A 22,041-nucleotide genomic window follows, 5' to 3' on the forward strand; every position below is an offset into this window, starting at 1 on the left:
ACAAATTCGCAGCTACTCCATTCTTTCCGATAGGGAACTGCATTTCCCAAGATGCCTCAGGTCCTCAAAGCGCTGAACGCGGTTTTGCAATTGACTCCAGCGAGGCCCGGTAGCCGCCGGCTGGGGTAGCTGTCAGGGCGCTGCGGAGCGGACGCGCCGTTTGTTACTGCTTCCAGCAATCAAGACGGACAAGGGAAGCGACTGAAACGGACGCTGGCCGCAGGAGAGTGAGGCTGCTGCCGGCCGTTTCACCTCGCGCAGAGAACTTCCACTGCGTCCCGGGGCTTCTGCCGGGTGGCACAAGCCCGGGAAGCAAGTGGAAGTTTTCTGCGCGACTGAAACGGAAGCCGTGGCAGGAGAGCGAGGCTGCTGCCGGCCGTTTCACCTCGCGCAGAGAACTTCCACTGGGTCCCGAAATGGAGGAGAAAAAGGGGCGCCGGGCCATTCACGAGCGTCACCCAGCGGCATGGCCCCGCCCCTTTTTCTCCTCCATTTCGGGCAAATTTTTTACTGACTCGAGTATAAGCCGAGGCGGCTTTTTTCAGCCCAAAAAGTGGGCTGAAAATCTCAGCTTATACTTGAGTATATATGGTAGTTCAACTCTCTGCTCAGTTCAGGATTCAGTAGAATTATTGCAGATATTACTCTGCTTACAAATTTCCAAGGTACAAACTTCATTGATATGAACAAACCTGTCCAGAACTTCAGCCTAGAAGATCCTGAAAGTCAGGAGAATGTTAGCTTATAGTGCACCGCATGCATACTCTTGGTTGGACCTGTGAACAAAATTGATCGATGAACAGATCTCAGAACATAATCTGTACAGAACTATCTGTATTTGAAAACCTTTAGAGAAGGTGCCAATGTTCCACTGGGTAACAGCTTGTTCTATCAGAAAGTTCCTCCTGAACTTCCTTACTTCCTTGTAGTTTTAACTGATTGGTTGTGATCTTGCTTTCTGGGGTAATAGACAATCAATCTGCCACTTCTTTTGTGTGGCAACCCTACTGATATTTGATGTTGACCCTCTGTCATCTTTTCTATAGGCCAACACACCCAGATCCTTTGGAGTGGTGCGGTGGCCTAGAGGTGGAGCTCTTGCCTCACAATCAGGAGGTTGTAAGTTCAATCCTAGGTAGAGGCAGATATTTCTCTCTCTGGGCACACTGTTATATCTACTGAACAAAACTCCATAGTGGCAACAAGAAGGGCATCCAGTCCAGACTCCACCCCGCAAGGGATTATGGGGTTGTTAAATGAAGATGATGATGATGATGATGATGATGATGATGATGATGAAAACACCCAGATCCTTTAGCCATTCGTCACAGAATTTGGCTTCCAGAGCCCTCACCGTTTTTGTAGACCTTTACTCCAATTTTACAGTGTCCATTTTGAACAGTGGTACCCAGAACAAGAAACACTTTCCAAAAAGGTCTGACCGAAAAGAGTACCATGAAGCGATTGCTTCTTGCCATCTTCTCTTTGAAAATCAATTCTTCTGAAATTTAGTATGCATGTCAGATCTCAGTCCTCTGGATATGATGAATTCAAGGAGAACATGATCATTTCCCCACAAGGTGCTGGTCAACTTCACTCCTTCAGTCAGTTCCTCCCTCTTAGTTAAGATAAATCCCAAGATAACAGACACCCTTGTTCTCTCCTATTTTCTAAGAAATTAAATTGTCACCAAGAGAAAAAAAAGGAATGTGTTGGACCTCTTGGCAGAATTAGAAATCCAGGTAATGTTAGGATAATTGACATCCCGCGTTATCACTCTTGCATGTCTTTTTGAAAAATTGGCCATCTGATGCAGAAAAGCCTCATTTGTTTCTTCTGCCTGCCAATGACATCTGACATAAACTTCCACAATCATACTGCTTTTGTTTCTCCCTGCTGTTAGGCTTACCCAAAGACTTACAACAAGGTTTCCGTGCTTCTCCCTAAATATGTTTGAATATATTTTTTCTTAATATAGTTTGAGTTCTCTATCTTTTGGGTCTCCCTTTTGAATAAATGGTAACCTTTGAGTGCTATGCGCCAATCTTGACTCTCATCCCAGTCAGTGATGCCTGTTATATCATATTCATATTTCTGAGTTACCATCCTTAGTTCTCTCTGTTTATTCCCCATATTTTTTAGTGTAAAAATATCTGAAATGTTGAGTACTGCTTACTGATGTGTCTGTGATAATGTCCTGTGAAAATCTGAGTCTCCATCCTTGTCTCTTGCTTCTCCATTTGTGTCCTGTCTCCCTGGTCTTGGATCTTCACTTTTGCTTTTGCCATCCTTCCGTTTTAGTCTTACATGCCAAACATTTCCTTCCAGATTTTGTAAAATGTTTCTTCTCAGTCTCCATATTTCTACTGCTACTAATACAGTACAACTACTACTTCTACAACTACTCTTCCACTAAACCTTTTCCAGGATGCAATGAAATAAGTAAGGACAGATCTAGTTAGGTCTGAACAGATTGGTTCATAAGAAGCTGTTATTAGTATAAATATATTTGCTAGTCTGTGACCATCATGAAAACTGATTGTCATATTGTATAGATATATTCCAGTGGTTCAGGGGGCACCCACATACAGTATTTTTTTATTTAGGAGATTTAGGAGTTTGGGGTGAATGCAGCTAATTATTCTGTCAGCACAACATGAAAAACCATGTTATTTGTTTGGTTATGATCATGTAACGTGTGAAGCTGCAATTAAGCAAAACTGGACTGTGGGAGAATTCAGGCAATGCTTTATGAATAGTAGCAGTAGGAATGTTCATTTGGAAAGCATCCCAGATTTCATGATCTATTTCTTGTTAAAGCACCTGAGATAATCATACTGAGAGGCAAGAGTGAAATTCTAAAAGGTCTTCTCCACAGATAGTACCATTCCCCCCCCTCAATAAATTTGGGGAGCGCTCATGGGGCAACTTGACACCATCAATATTATAACAAGAACACATTTTCATGTCTCATTCCCCAATTAAGAATGTAGACATGTTTTGAATATTTGCCACATTCTTCTCTTAGCCCCACTGTTTTCCATTCGATTCAACCCATTTTTTTTTAATTCTTGGAAAAGTTTGCATTTATATTCCAATCTTTCACTCAACTATCAGGAGTAAAGCTTCAACGTGGATTTTGGGGTGCCTGAACCAAAAATAGACAAGCTTTAGATTTAGGGAAGCTCACATTTTATAAAAGTTTCATAGTCTTGTTATATTAGGTAAGTATATTATTAGGAATCAAATTGTGGAGAATATTAATAATTAAGTCCAATTCTGAAAAGTTATCTTAGTGAAGGAATGCAAAGGAAATGTATTCCAGTCCCTATTCATGGATGTTGGTCCACCAATCTAATTCTACAATTAACAATTGAGATAAAAGTTTATCGTATATAAATTTTCTTAACATTCTCATTAACTTGTTAGTTAAATGTATAATTGTTTCTAGTGCAATGAAAAACAGTCCAACTAAATTTTGTCAATACTATGAATGTATTTATTATGTTTAAACCGATAAAAGCAAAATCTCTTTTCATGCTATAAATTTTTATTAAAAACTGAATATACATTTGTGTAAATAAATTAACTGGCAATTAAATTTATGCACTGTAATATTCTCTTATAAAATTGAAATGTCATTTCTCTCTACGTTAGCCTTTCTACATTTGACACCTAAAGAGGATAAACTGCAAACTGAATTTAACAATGCTCTAAAATAAGTATGTGTACAATAAATAATTTCAAAAAATTGTGCATGTATTTGAACACTCATGGCCCCTCAAAAGAGGCACACTGATGCAGCAACAACATACCACATTTGGATTCAATGAATGTAAGTATGCCTAAAGACAGCTTTTAGAATCTGTACAGATTTGCGTGTCTTGGATATATTCAATATTCCTAAAGACAGGAAAAAGACAATGTATTGCAAATGCTATGAGTAATACTGTTCTAATCATGTTCATGGAAATAATGATTTCATATGAAAAGATAAGTGCTCAGACAGCAGAAGTGTTTCATCAATTTAGCTGCTCAGAATTAATTCCACGAAGAGAGACTTGTCCAATATTTCAAACGCTTGAAAGACAAAATTCGTTGAGGCTGTTGTTTTCCTGTTCATATTGATCCAACTGGTAATATTCAAAGGTTACTTGATTGATATGCTTTCCACTTGAGACCAACCGTAATATGGTGTTGTCACAACCAATCTTCATTTGAGCTAGTCAAAGGGAAATAATTTAGATTTTATTTTAATTGCTTTAAAAAAATCTGTAGTTATTACACAACTTTAATGGATTGCACATATATGCAGGATTCATCTACAAATTTTCAAAAGATATGCCTATATCATTTCTTTATATCCTACTGCCTCTATACAGAACAAAATGAGCTGTGTATATAGATAAAAACAACTTTCATCTTCATGCACAATAGTGCATGAAGATTAGATGTGTGTATGCTGCAGCGAATATATGGACATATGATTTCTAATGAGGCATCTTCTTTCCACATTGAAATGTACATTGCTGCAAAGAGGATAGGAAAAACCTTATTAATACACTAAATCACTATCAAAGAATGTCTTCACACTGATTTCATTGATGGCTTCAAAATAAGGTTGAATATTTTTCCTATTCTGAATTCATTGCCTTTATTCTGAAATGGTCTAATCTAATCTCAGTAAGATCAGTGTATGATCAATTTAACTAATATAATATGACAGCAATGTACTGTTCTTTATAATTGAAAAGAATAATTCTTGCGGTACTAATTCTAGAGGCATTTTCCTTATATCACGTATGTTTAATTTGTCTTTATTAACACCCATTAAACCAAATGCACACAATAATATTTAATATTTAAATGCACACAATAATATTTCATCATGTGAGCAAAATTCACTGTAACTACAAAAATCGCAGAAGAAGGCAGAAACAACTGGCAGTGAATGGTACTGAAAAGATGGTGAAGATTTGTATTTGTTTGAAGCAAAATAGTTTACACTCGGCATCATTTACAACTGTCAGATAGAAAAGATTAAGCCTCTCTAAATTGCATAGAAGGGGGAAACACGTTACTGTATGGGTATTTAGCTGAGCTAAGTCTTCCTGTATCTTCATGCTGCATACATTATAATGTGCAATTGGATCTAGATTGAGAAGGAAGACTTTCAGGGCCAAGAGGCCCTAAGTGCCATGATGGGTAGAAGCAATAATAAAAGGAGAATAAGGTTATACAATTTACTTGGGTATGGACATACGCTTTTGTTTTTTCTAGATAGTAGATAGAGTTTTCAGAAGATGTGGGTCTGTGGGTCTTACTTTCTAATAAGCTACAACCTTTTTGCGTTTTCTGACTCAAAAAGGAACCAAATAATATTTGGCAATTGTGATTAGGCAGGAATAGCAAAAGAGATGTTGGGGACTGCATAAAGTCTTTGTACCTTCAAGTTTCCCACTTTGCTCTATGGTATTTATGAGACCATCTTCACATAGCAATGATGACATTGACTGATTGATACCCACTCAGGGCTTGAGTCAACAGTTAAGCAAAACTCTTTCCACAAGATAAGACCTTATTTTTTTCACACACATTGTTATTCTTTTGTATTAATCCCAGTCATGAGAAGTAAATGTCCAAAAAATATTAATACCATGTCATTCCTTAATACAAAAAAATGCATGCCATTCTGACTGTTGTCTAGATTTGTTGGGAAAAGTTTTTTGGGAGTTGTATTTGCAGTGCGTCTGAAGCCATGAGATTGTTTAAGCAGACCACAATGGCATAAATTAGGATGCAGATAAATATCAGAAAAGCTGTTTCTCTCTGATAGACTTTGCCATGCTTTTTTTTAACCGGAAAGGTGAAAAATCCTAAGCAATCAGTCCATATAATTATATTTTTTATATCTACAGTGTCTATACTTGGACTCTTCAATATCTAGATGTCTATTAAAAGAAAACAAAATATAGCCTTACTCTTTGCTGCCCTCTAAAGGTTATCTGGCATTTTGCAGATATGGTAGTCCTATAATATCACTTTGAGAAAGTATTTGAACAAGAAGCATTAGCAGAAGAGATTACCAGGGCCACTGAAAGAATGGCAAAGATCAGCCAATGGAAGCATCTTAGAAGGGTCTAACCCATTTCCTCCCAGCAACTCCATAAAGTCTCCGGTGCCCCTGCAACCGGCAGTTGATTTCTGTGCACAAAGAAAAGCAGAAGGATAGGAAACCATGTTAAATGGGTAATTTAAAACGCAGGTTGGTTTTAGCAAATGAGATTTATAAGATCATGCAAAATAATCAAGTGGGTTTTTGTTTTGATTGGTGAAGTTCTCTTTCAATCCTTCTGAAGTAGTTCAAAAGTAGAGTTGTAATCATCTTCACAGCCTCAAAATACTGAGAACTCACAAAGATTGCTATAAGGCAGTGATAGCAAATCTATGGCATGCATGTCGCAAGTGATATGCCATGACATTTTTGGTGACAAACCTAGAGGCACATGGGAATGCATCCTCTGAACCGTCTGGAAGTTATATGAGAGGGCCATGCTCTTGAAGGGCTTCTGGACCCTTCAAGAATCGTACAAGAACATTCTCACACAATTTTGGGAGGCTCTCAACTTCCAGAGGGTCTGGAGGCCATGGGAGAGCCGATTACATTTCTCATGCGGCCTCCTCAAACCCGTCCCCCAAATGCAGGAAGTTTTCATATGATTTTCAGAGCTTTCAGAAACCACACAAGAATGTGGTGTGCTGTCACCTGGACTTTGGAAGTCACACAAAATGGTTCTGCTCTGGAGCCTCCCAAAAATAAGCGACAACAAGGTGTGTTTTTCCACCCTTCTGAGATGCTGCAAAGATATGCAAGAGCATTCTCCTTACTTTCCAGACTTTGTATGACCTTGATCTGCTTCAGATTGCCATTTCTTTTCTGAGAGTCAAACTTTTTTATAGGTATACAGGCATTTATTGTATAGGTGTCTTAAATTGATATGCCGCCCATTTCACTATCCAAAGCAACTCCTTGTTATGAATTGTTTCTCTTTTGTCTGGGATGGGGGTGTCAGGCTAGCAGAATCAAGTTAAGCATTTTCTAAAATTTTTACACACCAAGCCCAAAACATTTCCCATCACTGTTACGAGCAAGGGGATAGTGCAAAGATTCTCATTCGGATTCCCTTCATTCCCAGAGATCCTAAAACAAATCAGCTCACTCTTACACATAAAAGGGAATGAAAGAATCTGCTAGTTTCTATAAAAATCGGACAAATGAGTGTTAAATGAAATATCACATAAGGGCATAAAAATTCAAGGAGCTCTTTAATATTTCCAAATGCAGTATTCCCAAATATAGGAAGCTTTTGGAGCAAGACTGTAGTAAATGATGATTGTCCTTGTCCATTGGCAGATATACATGGGTTTTTTTAACCTAGCTTAAATAAGTGATGATTATTTAAACATCGTGCTAAGCCAAAAACAAACAATCACTTTATGGGTTTGTGCTATATAGTAGCTAATAACTCTGCTATTTACCTCAAACTAGGAGATCTCCCCATATGCAAGAATATAGTTCAGAAAACGTTTTGTCCTTTTTTATGACCTGTGCTGAACAGGAGGATGGGATGTTCAAAATCCATAGATGTGGCCATAAGGACTAGCAGCAAATTTGCTGAATCGTGTAACCCTGTAGTGTAGTAGATGCATAAGGAAGAAACTCATAACTCACCTTCAAGTGAAAATCCTTCAGATGCCCCAGGCTAAGATCAGATATTTTTATCAATGTTGGGTAGATAATGGAAAAACTGCAATTTCGATGCTGATGAGGAACAATCATCGTAAACCTTCCACTCGGAGTCTGGGAGATGATATTGCAAGCTTTAGTACAGGGGGAAAGATACAGAATTACTGAGTCACAATTTGTTCACTTAAACGGAATGCAGACTGTTTAATCTGAGGCCTTGGCATTGAGACAGATAAGATGCTAATCAGCTGTACTGAGGTCTTCCAATAGTTTCTCCATTCAAAAATCAGGCATTTTCAATTTAAGGTCACAAATATCATACTGGCAGCGACAGAAAATAACCATTGCTTATTGGCCTATTTTACTGAAGTAATACTGAAGATGCTATGTAATGTAGTAGGGGAAAAATCCATAGGGGCTTCCAGTGTGCATACTTAAAAGTTCTCAGCACCAAAGCATCTAACCTCAATTGTTCCTACATTGGCAGGATAGGAAAAAGGATGTTTTTTAAAAAGTGAATTTGCCTACACTTTTTTGTCATGTAAGTTCATCTTATAAAGGCACACTCAACCCCACAAGAAAGACCAGACCTCAAAATCCACTTCAAGTAAAGGCTAAAGCTACTTTTATTGAAAGTGGCTCTAGTAACAGAATCTTGCAAGTGTTCTTGCTTTAAGCTTTCCTCATTTTAGCAGTCTAATTTTAGGAAAGACAGAGAGTAATCATTTTGTTTCTGGTTTTGTTAAAACATTTGTGGGCATATTTATTTATTTGTTTGTTTGTTTGTTTGTTTGTTTGTTTGTTCGTTCATTCATTCATTCATTCATTCATTCATTCATTCATTCATTCATTCAATTTCTATAGCTGCCCAACTCAACCAAATTATCTTTGGTTTCTCTGTGCAAGCTCTTATTTTACCTTCAGGGAAGAGTTCTATGTTTTAATGACTTTTAACGATTTCTAAATGCCTGTGACAAATCATGCCTAAAGAGCCAGAGTAAAGACTCTCCATTGTCTTTGATCATGGCCCAGTTAAGTTGCAGCACCTAGCCCAGTGGTTCTTTTTTCTTCACCGTGGACCTCCTTTAAATATATTTTGTGTCCATGGACCCACAAGACTTAACTCAATATTTGAATCATAACATTTCTTCAAATCTTCGTAGACCCCTTATGATGACATCACAGTCATCCCTCCCCAGACCACAGGTCGAGAATCACTGACTTAGCCAATCATGAGTGTTCTTAAAAATGAGAACAAAAAAAACCAGAGGGGTGAACTTGGATAGAGTTTGAATGGAAGGCTGCCAGTCTAGAGTAGACTGGGAAGTCAGAAAAATTCTAGAGAAGAAGGCAACAGCCTGCCTCCATTGTGGATAAGAAAACATAGTCAAGCTGATTGAGCTGTCAGGGTTCCAAATAGCATCCAAAATTAAATCAGAGTCCATGGCAAAGTATTGCTCAAAGTTCCAATTAATTAAGAAAGCCATGTTGGCACATCTGGGAAAACCCAAATCTGAAAGCTTCCTGGTTTTCCGCACCCAGTTGAAAGTTCAAGATCTTGCCCCCACACCCACAAGTCCATCACATGGTCCAATCTTTCACTGCCATGCTGGCAGTTCCACCCATCCAGTTCCGGTCAGGTGCAGAGGTGTAGAAACAAAGGATGACCTTGGATTCTAGAAAGGAATTTTATTTTGGCTACATAGTATTTAACTCCATACTATCCCCACTCCCAATTTCCCACAATAGAAGCGGCATAGCAGAATAATAGAAAATGTGGCAGGCCAATGATCCAAAAGGGAATATGGCTGCAGGCCTGACATGAGCTTTTGTTCAATATCAGTATCAGTACCTGTACTATTCCTATTTATTTGATCACAACTTGGCTAAATTGTTCCTCTTCTCAGATACCACAGCCATTTCAGAAGATAAAATGAAAACAAGCTTACGGAAAAGATTAGGCTGCTTCTTTATTGTTACAGTGAATCCATTCCCTACATCCTGAATCCTGAAGAAGATCATGGCAACATTCTGAGATGACCTGATGGTGGTCAGGCTAGCTCCAGCTTCACAGAAATCTCTATACCTTTCAGAAGTGGGGAGAGGGTGATCTGAAGAGCTAGGAAACTTCTCACCCTTCAGTATCCAGCCATCAAAAACCTAGAGGGATGCAGGAGTATAGAAGAGAATTCAGATTTATATCAGATTTTCTCATCTTAATGCCTTCCATATTTACTGAGACTGCAATTCCCAAAAGGAGACAAATCACAATTTATCCATTAAAGTAAATTCTTTGTTCTTTATGTTTCATATTAAATTTGAAATACAAACACATTGTTCATGATTTGACTGATTGTTATTGTTCATACTGGTATTATTGGCAGCACAACATTGGCATAAATATGGATAAGAACATGCATGTTCTCATTTTCAGATTATTCCTTTCAGTGACTATAATACTAGTTAATGAAGTAAAAAGAGACTGACTCTTTTCATTATAGAAAGAATGTCTTGTAGGCTTTGGAACTCTCTTATATCTCATGCCAATCCAGGAATCTGCTGCGCACATGACTTGGCATTAACATCTATTATAAGTCATCACTTCATACACCAATAATAATTGCTTTGACATTCTCTGTAGTTTCTACTTCAAATGTTTTAATAATTGGGCTTAATTATGAAAGATGTGTTGCTAAATATGACATTTAAACTTGAAGCAGAGTGATCAATACTCAGTGCCACACAGATACTGGTTCCCTTCACTCCAGCTCTAGAGACCATGCATTCTCCTCAGGGGTCCTGATCCAAGCATTATTGAGCTGAGCAGCCAACTATGCATATACTCCAGTAGAGGTGCTTAAACCTTGGGAGCTAGAATATACTTTTGGAAGGTTGAAGCCATGTTTAAAGAACACTAACAAAATAACCACCAACAAGGAATGTGGTGAAAATGCCTGCTATCACCTCTACCATCTTCCAGAAAAACTTTCACTGACAAATTTAATTTTGATTTCTGGCACCCAGGCAGAGAAGCAAAACTTTGGGCTATGCCATTTTTCATGTTTTCTTTGGATTCTGCCAGGACCCATATGAAATCTAGGGTTATTCTTTGAGATAAAAATGGTGCAACTGCCACTCCGCTTTGTAAAATGGCAATTTTACACTTAAATGTTTCTAAAAGTGAATAAAAATGACTGCTTTTTGTTCTAATCATCCCTTTATTCTTCAAACAAATGTGTGAGACAGAGGTGGGTTGCCAATTTCTTTACTGCTGCTTTGGGTGCGCTCCTGTGCGTGCTTGCGCAATGCTTCTGTGCATGCGCAGAAGCGTCCGGGCGGGTGGACAGAGCCTACTGCCGTTGCTACTACTGGTTTGGCCAATCCGGGCCAAACTAGCAGCAATTGGAACATGAAGGTGTGAGATGAACTTAAACAAATGTTTTGCCCTGACTGATTATATTATTTTAGGAATTACTAAAGATAAGGCAGACAATTGATTTTCAAGCAACAAATGCATGGTGTATAGTGGTTATCTGTGATGGAATGTAATAGAATGGATTCCCAGGAGGGAGGGGATGCATTACAAAGGAAAAAGAGAATCCAATGCAGATATTTTGTCTGAAAAAAGAGGGTAAAGTATATGATAAATGCACATAGCAGAAAGTTTCAGTTTGGCAAGAGTCTTTCTATACATATGGAAACAATAAAGAACTCAGCTTCAAAGACAGATATCATTCTTGGGTTTGGGGCCTGTAGATTTGATCTACAGATTGGACTTCACTTCAGGGTTACGTTTTGGGCAAAGTGGCAATGTGCTGCAGTTTATCCTAGAAAATGCAATGATTTCTCCAGATAATATATTAATGTAACAACAGCCAAAGGGCAGCAAGTTTTTTCCACCTATTGTATCAACAGAACAAAGTTTCTTGCAATATTTTAAACTCTGGCAAATAAAGTATTATGATAAATTTATGGTATCTTTCCCATAACCATATCTTCTGTAGGCTGTCAGCTCCCTTCTTTATTTCTACGTTTATTGCCTGCAGAAGTTCTAACAATGTTTTGATTCTACCTACTTAAATACTTAATTTCATTATTGACGTAATATATTCCCCACTGAATCTCAAACTCATGAAAGGCATTGTGGTACAATGATTGAAGGTTGGGCTACAGTTGATGAGTTTACATTTCTACCCAGCCACAACTGCTAGTCCACCCAACAGGCTTGCTGTTAAAAGAGAATGAAAAAAGGGAAAACTGTGGGTATCCTTGAAAACAAGATGTAAGTGGAATGAATAAACAAAAATAAAATTCATGGTACTAAGTAGCAAGGTTATCCGAAGCAGGCTGAGGGATTTTGGATCCAAAGCCAACCACATTCTACTACTCATCATGTTTAAAAACCTCCAGAACAACATATGAATTTTTACCTTCTATTTTGATTTTGTGACTTTACCAGTGCCAAATATATCCTGTTTTTTTTAATAAAAGAAAAGTTAATTTATGGGTGTGCATTCCCTCACCCCTGCGTGATATAGAAACTTTCAGTCTGCGGACAACTTTATACCTTCAAGAAATCTCCAGCTTGACAGTCAATGTTGACAAAGTCAAAATCTATGCTGATGAACTCCTCTGGTTCTCCTATGAAGAATGTTGCACAATGCATCTTGGGTTGGTCTGCAGTGAAGGTGAACTGGCCTTCTATACTTAGCATGTCAAGACATCCTGCAGACAAGAATAGAAGCAAGTCAATTCCTTTTTTCTTAGGGGAGGAATCTCTTTTCACATGTCAGATTCAAGGGCAGGAAATATTGAAGAGAGAAGCTATGTGCATGCAAAATGAAAGACAATTATCTGTTTGACATTATTGAAAGACTCCCAGCTTTTAATAACCTTAAAAACAATACATCTTCCAAAATCACTCAATATAAAAATGAATAACACAATCATTTTAGGCTCATTTTATAAAGGAGAAGCCAGCCGTTAAATAATTCCTAGGTCAAGGAACTTTTACATGTTTTTACTAAAAACAAGATAATTGTAACTCACAAATGTGCTGATTATATGTGAATGTCCCTTTTTGATAAAGGCCATCATTCTCAGTATGCTGTTTAATTTTTTAAGAAGATTCTACATTCAATCCCTGGCAGATAGAGGTATAGAAGACTCCAGAAAGAAATCTTGGAATGTTACATCCAGACTCTCTAATCAGTTTAAATAGCTCCCAGACTGCTTAATTATATTCCCAAATTGGTGAGACAAATTTCTGCCATTTGGACACAATAAACATACAAAACTGTATTGTAAGCCTTAAAAGAAGCAATCCCCTAATCTAGAATCAAATGGAAAATATGTGCAGGACCATATTATTCTCCCAATCACCACCTTTGCAAATTTCAACCCCCTACCTTCACCTCAGTCATTAGGACTCCAGACTCAAACATTTTCTTTTCCCTATGCCACCTTCTTAGTTTTTACTGTCATTTTTCAATCTCATTGGACAAAATCCTTCCTTTCCTCCTTCTCCATATGGGTTTGAAAGTTCATGGGAAGAGAGTCAGGCGGGGGCACATTAATCTGTATTTTGTGCCCATTATCAGGAAACAAAAGTCTAAGCTCCTTTTATGCTTTTATTACGATTAATTAAAATGACATAAAAGAATGTGCAAAAGCTTTTGGGTTTTTCTTACATTGAGCCTGATGCTTCCAAAAAGCAGGAGAGAAAAGCAACAAAATCCAAATTCTACAGCTCTGAGCTCAAATACTCAGACACTTAAGATGGCAATTGGGGGCTAAAGATGGTTATTACCAAAAGGTGCAACTGATGTCAGCTTTTGATTATCATTCAAGAACAAAGTGATTCTTCCCAATTCTGGAAACACAAATCCCCAAGCTCAAAGGCTTATTATGTCTCAGAAGAGAATGGGGGTGTTCTGACCTAGGCTTCCTAAGAGCATGAAGCAAATGTCCCGACAAAAATGCCTTTTATTAATTTACTGTGAATTCTTCTCATTCACATCCAGCAAAGTCTTTCAATGGAGGATTTACAGTCACAGACCTTACCTGGCTTGGAGAGCTGGCAGGCCGATATTTGCAAAACTGGGCAAGGAGCCTTGGAGGGTCATGAACCAATTAAGTGAACTAATTGTCTCCTGCAAACTCCACTCCCCTTTCGCTCCTCTTTTATTTCCTCTGGGAGGGCCATTCATTGTCCACTTGTGGCCTTATTCCCAAGTCGACCCCTATTCTTTAGCTGTTCCCTTCACCTGGCAACTCTGTGCATACGCACACTGGGAACAGGCTGCAGCTGTTCATCTGCCTCACTGATGTCTGACTCTGAAAGCAGCTGATAACTGGCATATGGCTCTGGCCCCCTCTCTGCCTCTGACACAGAGTCCTCATCAGAGCCTTCCCCAGACTCCAGGACTGGCCTATGTTCCTCCCAAACCTCCTTACTGTCCGAATCTACTGCCAGCTCTGCTGGCTGCTGGCAGGTCACAACAGGGGGAAGAAAAATCTTGAATTTACATCCTGGAAATGACTGACTGGTTGAATGATTATATGCCATCAAGTCTGGATCTTCCAACTCCCTTACATGTGATTTCTTCTCAAAAGGACATACAATTAGAAATGTATCCGCACAATGTGCAAACTGGCATAGCATTTATATATCATTTTTGAGAGTGCTCTGTTGACTATTGTGGATAAGTTTTCCAAAAATAATTCTACAAATGTATAAATGGAGAACGCCAGCAAGAAAATCATAGCTTAGAGCCAAATGAGATTTGAACTGTGGCTTTCTTGTTCTTCATGAAAGAAACAAGAGTAAGTTTCTTTTCCTTGCATTCTCATTCTAGCTTTTATTACAATAAAAAATAATATGGAAAGTAGAAGTCATAAACCCACTTCTGAGCTGAACTACTTCCCATCCATCCTTGTAGCATCCAAGTGAGGAGGAGGATGAAAGCAGACTTGCACTGCAAAGTCCATCCTTTTTTGTACGTACATTATTATATCACATTCACACACTAATGGGATGGAGCTTGCAAGACTGCTGATATCAGAAAACTGTAAGAAAAGCTCTTGCCAATAATGCTGCCAATGCTATCTCCACTGTGCTGATTCATTTCCTACTTCCTTTACATTTATTTCAAATCACTGCAAGTACCTGACATCCAGCCGGAATAATTGGATTTTCCAACCCAGGACAGGATAGGCAAAAGGTGGGGGAAAAAACATTACTTTGACATGAAGTAGAGAAGATGACTTAAGCTTATCTCACTTGTGGGCTGGGAATGGGATGAAGGCGACACGGTGGGAACACATCAGAATACAGAAATTGCTCAGGCGTTTTTTGTGCATGGAAGGTGACAGAAGATAAAGTCCCGAAGTAGGTAATATTACAGTCATGCAACAACAAGCAAGCTGTATACTTTCTTTCTTTCCCTTTTCCAGAAGATTTTAAAGTCTGCACTCACGAAAAACAGACACGGGAAAAGTACCATGTCTCAGCGATAAGAGCGGATTCTTTCATTATGGTAAGTCATGGTTTGTTTATTCATAACTGCTACACTCCACAATTAGCTGGGTTTAGGCAATGTGCTGAACCATAAAATGTGATATACAAACTACAATGGCATATTCATGTCATAAACCAAGCCAAAACCACAGAAATTACATTGTGATTTAGTACTATGTGTAAATGTTAAATGTATTAGTGTCTCTGTTTAATTCTTGAGATGCTAGTTAAAAGGATAAAATAGAGGTAAAGAAACAGAGGGAATGTCAACAGAGAGAGACTTTGGAGAACTAATTTACATACCCATGAGTTATATTTGCCTACATGGCATAATGGCAATAGCACTTAGACTTATATACTGCTTCACAGTGTTTTACAGCTCTCTTTAAGCAGTTTACAGAGCCAGTCTATTGCACCCAACAACCTGGGCCCTCCTTTTACCAACCTTGGAAGGATGGAAGGCTGAGTCAACCTTGAGCTGGTCAGAATCGAACTGCCACAATCGGCAGTCAGGAGAAGTAGCCTGCAGTACTGCATTCTAACCCCTTTGCCACCACAGCTCTTAGAATTAATTTTGATAGCTGGTGAAGCTTTTAACTGCATTTCTGCAACCTTTTTCTCTTGCAACTCATCTTATACTGAATCCCGTGTTTTCTATATTTTCCCCCTTATGCCAACTGCTTGCCTTGTTATTGCACTGCTAAACAAAGATATTGGGCTAGGAATGGAAACAGCCTTCATGCTTCGTTGCCATTTCAAACTTGGCATAGGACACAGAAACCCTCTCAGGTCCTCGCCACAATCCTCCCTGAAGAGCATGGCTTCTGGCATCCTTCCCTAACTTAGAGCCTTGCAGTTGAGTGGTGCAGACATTTGGGGGGGGACTGAAATCCCATATCTACAGAGGGCATCTGGGGAAAGATGGCTTGGAATCTTGCTCCCAGGAAGGAACCTCTCATTCTTAATTTGAACACAGGGTCAGGGGGAAGCTTTGGAATCTGTCCCAGTGTACAGATTCAGCATTGGCAAGTGTTTAGTCATGAGGAAGGAGACCACACATAAAAATATGTGTAAAGGTATCTCCTCTCAACTCCAAAGTACCAACTGATTTCTCCTAGGAAGCTGGAACCATTCCCAGCCCACCAGTGAGACAACCTAAAGTTATGCAGGACCATTCTTTCCCTTCCCTCGGGCACTCAGTACAGCATTGCTACCACTATCCATATCCCACCCACAACTTTTTCTCCTCTTATATCTCTTCTTCTACTGCACCTTCCTCCACTAGTGGAAACCCCACTGAAAAGAAAACTTCATAATCTCGTTTTCTCTTGCCTAGCTTCAGATTTTATCAATGTTCTCCAGGTGCAACTGGTGGCCCCAGATTGCCCAAAAGACAATCAGATTGGAGAAGGCTGGACTATTCCCTGGGTCACAAGCAGCTTCACCTTCAGCTCATCCAAGAAGCTGAAGAAGCTTCTTGGATGAGAAGAAAACGTATTTAAAGAAAAACCAGAAAGTCCAGTTGCCTCTTGAATAAACACCTTTAGGACATTATTTTAAGCAATGTTCATGATACCCCACAAAAAGGAAGTTCTGATCCCCTTTTCTAGGAGGCGTTGGCAACAGAAACACAGTACAGGAGGTGGAATGCCACAGAAGGCGAAGCATTGGTCGCTCTCAGAAAGTTTTCCGCTCCAGCCGTTCATTCTGGAAAACCACTCTTACCAAAAACTGGCTTATGAGAAAGGGCGCTGGGACGATGTCTCCTCGTTTCTCACTTGCGAGAAGCCGTCCCTGAACTAAGTTTCACCGCACCCAGTAACCTCTGAGGCAACACACCGGCTCCCGCATCCATTCTAGGGCTAGGGATGGAGGTCACTTGGATTCACGTCTAACCCTTTTAAGTCTCGGCGTATAGAGATCGGTAGCAGCAGCGCCTCCTGACCCACAGCTTCCCCGGCAGCGAGAGAATTACAGTTCCCATCACCACCCCTGGAACATCTGCCGGGGTCGCCATCCCGACCGGCTTCTTCCCTTCCACCTCTACTACGCGAACCCCTCTCCTCCTTTCCCGCAGCTCCGGCTGGCTACTGAACGCAACTCTTCCCCGCTCCCTTCCCGTCCGCCCGAGCTGGCCCGCAACTTCGCCTCCGGAAGAAACTCACGCAGCTCCCGACGGTAGATCTGCTCGCCGGAGAGTTGCCTTTTCAGCGCCTGGTTGAACAGCAAGACCGGCCCGTCCGCGAAGGCTTCCTGCCGCCCCTAGAGACACAAAAAGACAGAAGAGCTGCGAAGGGGCCGCAGAAGGGGCCGCAGAAGGCTGTTGGCGTAACGGGGAGGGTATAGAGGCTCTGCTGCTCGAGCAGGGGGTTGGACTAGAAGACCTCCAAGGTCCCTTCCAACTCTATTCTGATTCAAAGATGGACAAAGGGGAGCGCGCGAGTACAGGGGCCACCTCGGCGTGGAAGGGGTCCCGGCGGAGAACGGGGCGTGGGGAGAGGGGCAGCGGGACGCCCGCTCTTCGCTCACCTCCAAGAACCTGCTCTCTCCTCCGAGGGCGACCCAGAAGATCAGGGCGAGCTGGCAGCGCCGGAATCCGACAGCCATGTCCTTTGCTCCGAGGCGTGCGGTGACAGGTAGCAAGGCGGCGGGAGCTGTGCCTTCTCTGGGGCTTCCTCCTCGCCGACTTTCCCGGACGGGTCCCTTTTATAGAGCTTTGGCAGAGGGGAGGCAGCGGGTCCCCTGACTGATAGGGTAACCCATGGTTACTGGATCTCTGCCAGGGGAGGCGAGGAGTGCGCAGTGATGACGGGGGCCCCCCAAATCCGCAGCTGCGCTCGTGCCCCGCTCTTCCCGCGGTCCGCTCAAGGCTCACATCCCATCCCCCGCCACCGCCCCCCACCCCCTCGAAAGCGAAGTCCCCTGCCTCTTTTGCGATTCGCACCGCTTGGAAGAGAGACCCCCCCCTCACTTCCGGCAACCGAGGGCTAATTGTAACGTCGTGCCTTTCTTTTTCGAGGGTAGAGGGAGAAAGGAAGGCACCCTTCAGTGTTCAAAAATGTTCTGCGCTTCTGCTCCAAGCGAACTTTAGCACGTTCTGAGCCAGGGAGGCAAAGAAGTGGAAATCAGGTCTGAGGAAGAGTTTTTGTTCAGATTAAATCGTTCTTTTCCTAAAGTAAATTGTCAGAGGTGTAGATTTTAGGATGAGAAGGGAAATTTACTCACTCACTCATTCACACACACACACACACTCATTATATATTGTTTTATATTGTTTTATATAGTTTATATAAAATGTATTGTTTTATATTATTTTATTTGCTTACTAGTACGATTTGATAGCTTATTAGTAACCTTGACTATCACTAAGTGTTGTATCTTATGGTTTTTGATGAATGTATTCTATTTCATTTTTCTTTATGTATAGTGAGAGCATATGCACCAAAGACAAATTCCTTGCGTGTCCAATCACACTTGGTCAATAAAAATTGATTTCAATTCTACTCTACTCCACTCCACTCCACTCCACTCTACTCTACTCTACTCTACTTTACTCTCATTTGTTCATTCATTCATTCATTCATTCATTCATTCATTCATTCATTCATTCATTCATTCATTCATTCATTCATTCATATAGCTCAGTGGCCTGAAAGTGTTTGGATGGGGTAGAAAGCTGGCTGGGGAATTCTGGGAGCTGAAGTCCACAAGTCTTAAAGTGAACGAGTTTGGAGACCCTTGCTTTAAGTCTTCACAGTCTCTATTTTTTCATATTAGAAAGGCTATAGTAACAGAATCTTGCCAGTCTGCTTCCCTTTCTCCCTCCTATTATGAAAAATTGGGGTGGGTGTCTGTCTGAAGTGTTTTTATAAATCACTTTACTGACCTGGGCTCAAGTTTTATTTCTCAATTGCAGATCTTCCCTCTGTCCTTTAAGGCCATCCTGTTTACTCAATGTGGATTAGAAGTAGGCTCACCTCACTTCTTTCCATAGAGATGCTCTTCTGATTTACAAGCAGTTCCTGACAACTGACTTAATCTACTGAAAAACTTCCCCATCAGAACTGAACAACGTCAGCAAAAGAGCCAGAAAGTGGTGGTCAAGGGGAAAGATATGCTACTTTAAGAGAAGGTCATGCTTGTTAGATCAAAGCCAAACCTCAGCCATCTTAGAGCTTCTTGGCTGAAGATGATCCTAAATCCTTTCCATAAATTCAAGCAATGTCCTGAAAATGTTGCCCTCTTGCGCATGATCTTGGCCAGGGGATGCTTGAATTCAACACAGTCTCGTGCCAATTCATAGGGTGTTATTTGTAGTTACTTGAGATGCAATTCTGTGGCTTAGTGTATACCACAACCTCTTGCCCTCTCTCTAAACATTTAATTCTATTTTGCTAAATAACTGAATATTTCTTGGCAAGCTGATACCTAAGTAAAATATTTAAGCCAAAACACCATTTAATAAATTATTTTTCTTTTAAGCAACTTACAGAATTAAATGGTGTTGTTACTTAAGTATTTTAAGCATAGGATTCTACATAAAGTAAAAAGCAATTTAATCTTAAGGGAATAAGTCCAAATGTCAGGTAGAAATAGCTTTTTGTCATTTTGTCACTACAACAGCATTTTCTTTATTACTAACAACCTATTAAATACACATACACACACACATCCCTACACACACATGCATGCACACACATGTACACACATATAAAAACAACACACACACACAGCCTTTGATTGGAACTTATTCTTAGAGGTGCACATTCAGCAGCAGAGTTACAGCTGAATCTAAAATTGCTAAAATGGTTAAGCCACCATCTGGGCTTCTATCGCTGCAAGCAAAATTGCAACTTGCAAGCAGAATATACTTTCTATACATTGCTTTATTATTATAGTGCTACTCTAATCATAAATGGTGTGGTGTCCTGAATGGAGTCAGCCAGCAGTGGACTAGACAGAGCAATACTTGCATTCTGTTGAATAATCATTTAAATCTTACTGCTATTCTAAAATAACTTGATTAATTCTAACAGGATCGTCATTTTGATTTTGGCTCAAGGGAGACTTGATTTAAGGATTTCCATTTGTATCTTTTCAAAAATGCCATCCAGACAAATCTTGAAACATATATACACAGACCTGGCCAAGGTCTGTGCTGAAGACTCAGATGCAAGTCTGCCCTCAGCCATAGAAGTTCATTGGGAGCGTGGACATTTGCTCTCTCTTGATTCCACTCTACTCACAGGATTGTTATTCTGGTGGAATATGAAGAAAAGTTTGGATGGCTATAACCCACTGATCCAACCAAGTAGAATGTACTGGAATTACTTCCAGGGTTCCAGAGGGGCCCTTGCAGGTGTCTGTAGGTACCACAAGCTAAATAGAAAAATCTGAAATGGAATGTAAGATGCTCCGTAAATTGCCAATGACCAACTATCTTTACTTGTAACTTTATGAGTTACAAGTTACATTTATTTTGTAGAATACAAATAAAGACTTTGAAATAGAATACTATAAATGGAATATATCAAAGTGGAAAAGCCACTGAAATTAGAGCAAATGATCAATGGATTAGCTGAATGGAAGAGATATAAAAATCATGCCCAAATTTATGTTAAGAAATAAAACTTTGAGGCACGTAGGCATTAGCTCACAGATGGTAACATTTATAGGACTGAATGAGTTCAGTTCAAGGTGTACTTTCACTGTATTGGCTATATTTCATCATGTCTAGAAGAAAGATCAATATTTTGCAGCAACAGTTAGTGGTTGTGGGTATTTTTTCTTATTTCTTCATTATGGATTAACTCTTCATTAGTGATTTACTTGTAAGTGATTTATTTTCTCATGAGCCATCACCAAAATCAATGAACTAAACCAATTTTAATTTTACTCGCTAATCTCTATGGGGTTTATTTCCTAGAAAGCAGGGCTGTATTTGATTTTTATGGTCCTACTGCAACCACTTTTGCAATTTACAACAATTATCAATATAAATCTACAACGTCTGAATAAAAAACACATCATTAATAATTCTTGAAAAAGAAACCACAAAATTATGCAAAAAAAGAGCTGCTTCGACCACAGGCAGCATATAAAATTCAATTAAGAAAAAGAAAACAGCAAACACAAATAACAATATCGTGTTGCTTTAGCCAATTTAATGCTTTAGAAATAGAGCAACAACACAAATTACATTCCTTTTTTCATGACACTGTGGGATATGGAGACTTCAAGTCATTGCTGGAAAAAAATGCAGCAACAGTTGCGATGCTTAAATATATTCTCTGCATCACAAAACATAAAAAATAATAAAGCTGAGAAATATACTTAGGGACATTCAGAGCTGCATTCATGATTTTTAAAAAATGGAAAACATAGAGTGACAATGCTAGATATTGGATGCTTTTCATATCTGATTTTTTTATTGAACAGTCACATAATTTCACTGGGGATATTGCTAAAGCCCAGTGTTTTTCAACCTTTTTTGTGCAAAGGCACACTTTTTTCATGAAAAAAATCACGAGGCACACCACCATTAGAAAATGTTAAAAAAATTTAGCAACCACAATTGGAACTGGCAACTTGGTTATTAAGTGAAATTGCCTCTAAATAAAACTACTAAAACTACAACTGTGCTTATAATCTTACTACAATTTTCCTTCCACCCTGACACACACACACCAAATCTACTTGCAATAGGACAACATGGGAATGTTTCCACAAGACATTTATACATGGTTAACCATGGTTTATTGAATTCATCCACTAA

General features: G+C 39.7%; 1 protein-coding gene across 1 annotated transcript; it reads right to left on the reverse strand.

Moving 5' to 3' along the window:
• Positions 1 to 3,476: 3,476 nt before the first annotated feature.
• Positions 3,477 to 18,153, reverse strand: CRHBP (corticotropin releasing hormone binding protein). Its single transcript, XM_014053659.2, has 7 exons — positions 17,796 to 18,153; positions 17,432 to 17,528; positions 12,315 to 12,472; positions 9,697 to 9,907; positions 7,733 to 7,881; positions 6,087 to 6,204; positions 3,477 to 4,222 (listed from the first exon to the last, which is right to left on the reverse strand). Exons 1-7 carry the CDS (start codon positions 17,871 to 17,873, stop codon positions 4,074 to 4,076), a joined length of 960 nt encoding a protein of 319 aa, XP_013909134.2. The 5' UTR covers positions 17,874 to 18,153; the 3' UTR covers positions 3,477 to 4,073.
• Positions 18,154 to 22,041: the final 3,888 nt, after the last annotated feature.

The sequence above is a fragment of the Thamnophis sirtalis genome, unplaced genomic scaffold (assembly GCF_051295495.1).
Source record: "Thamnophis sirtalis isolate CommonGarterSnake01/CBP01778 unplaced genomic scaffold, rThaSir2_p1.2 scaffold_5, whole genome shotgun sequence".
NCBI lineage: Eukaryota > Metazoa > Chordata > Lepidosauria > Squamata > Natricidae > Thamnophis > Thamnophis sirtalis.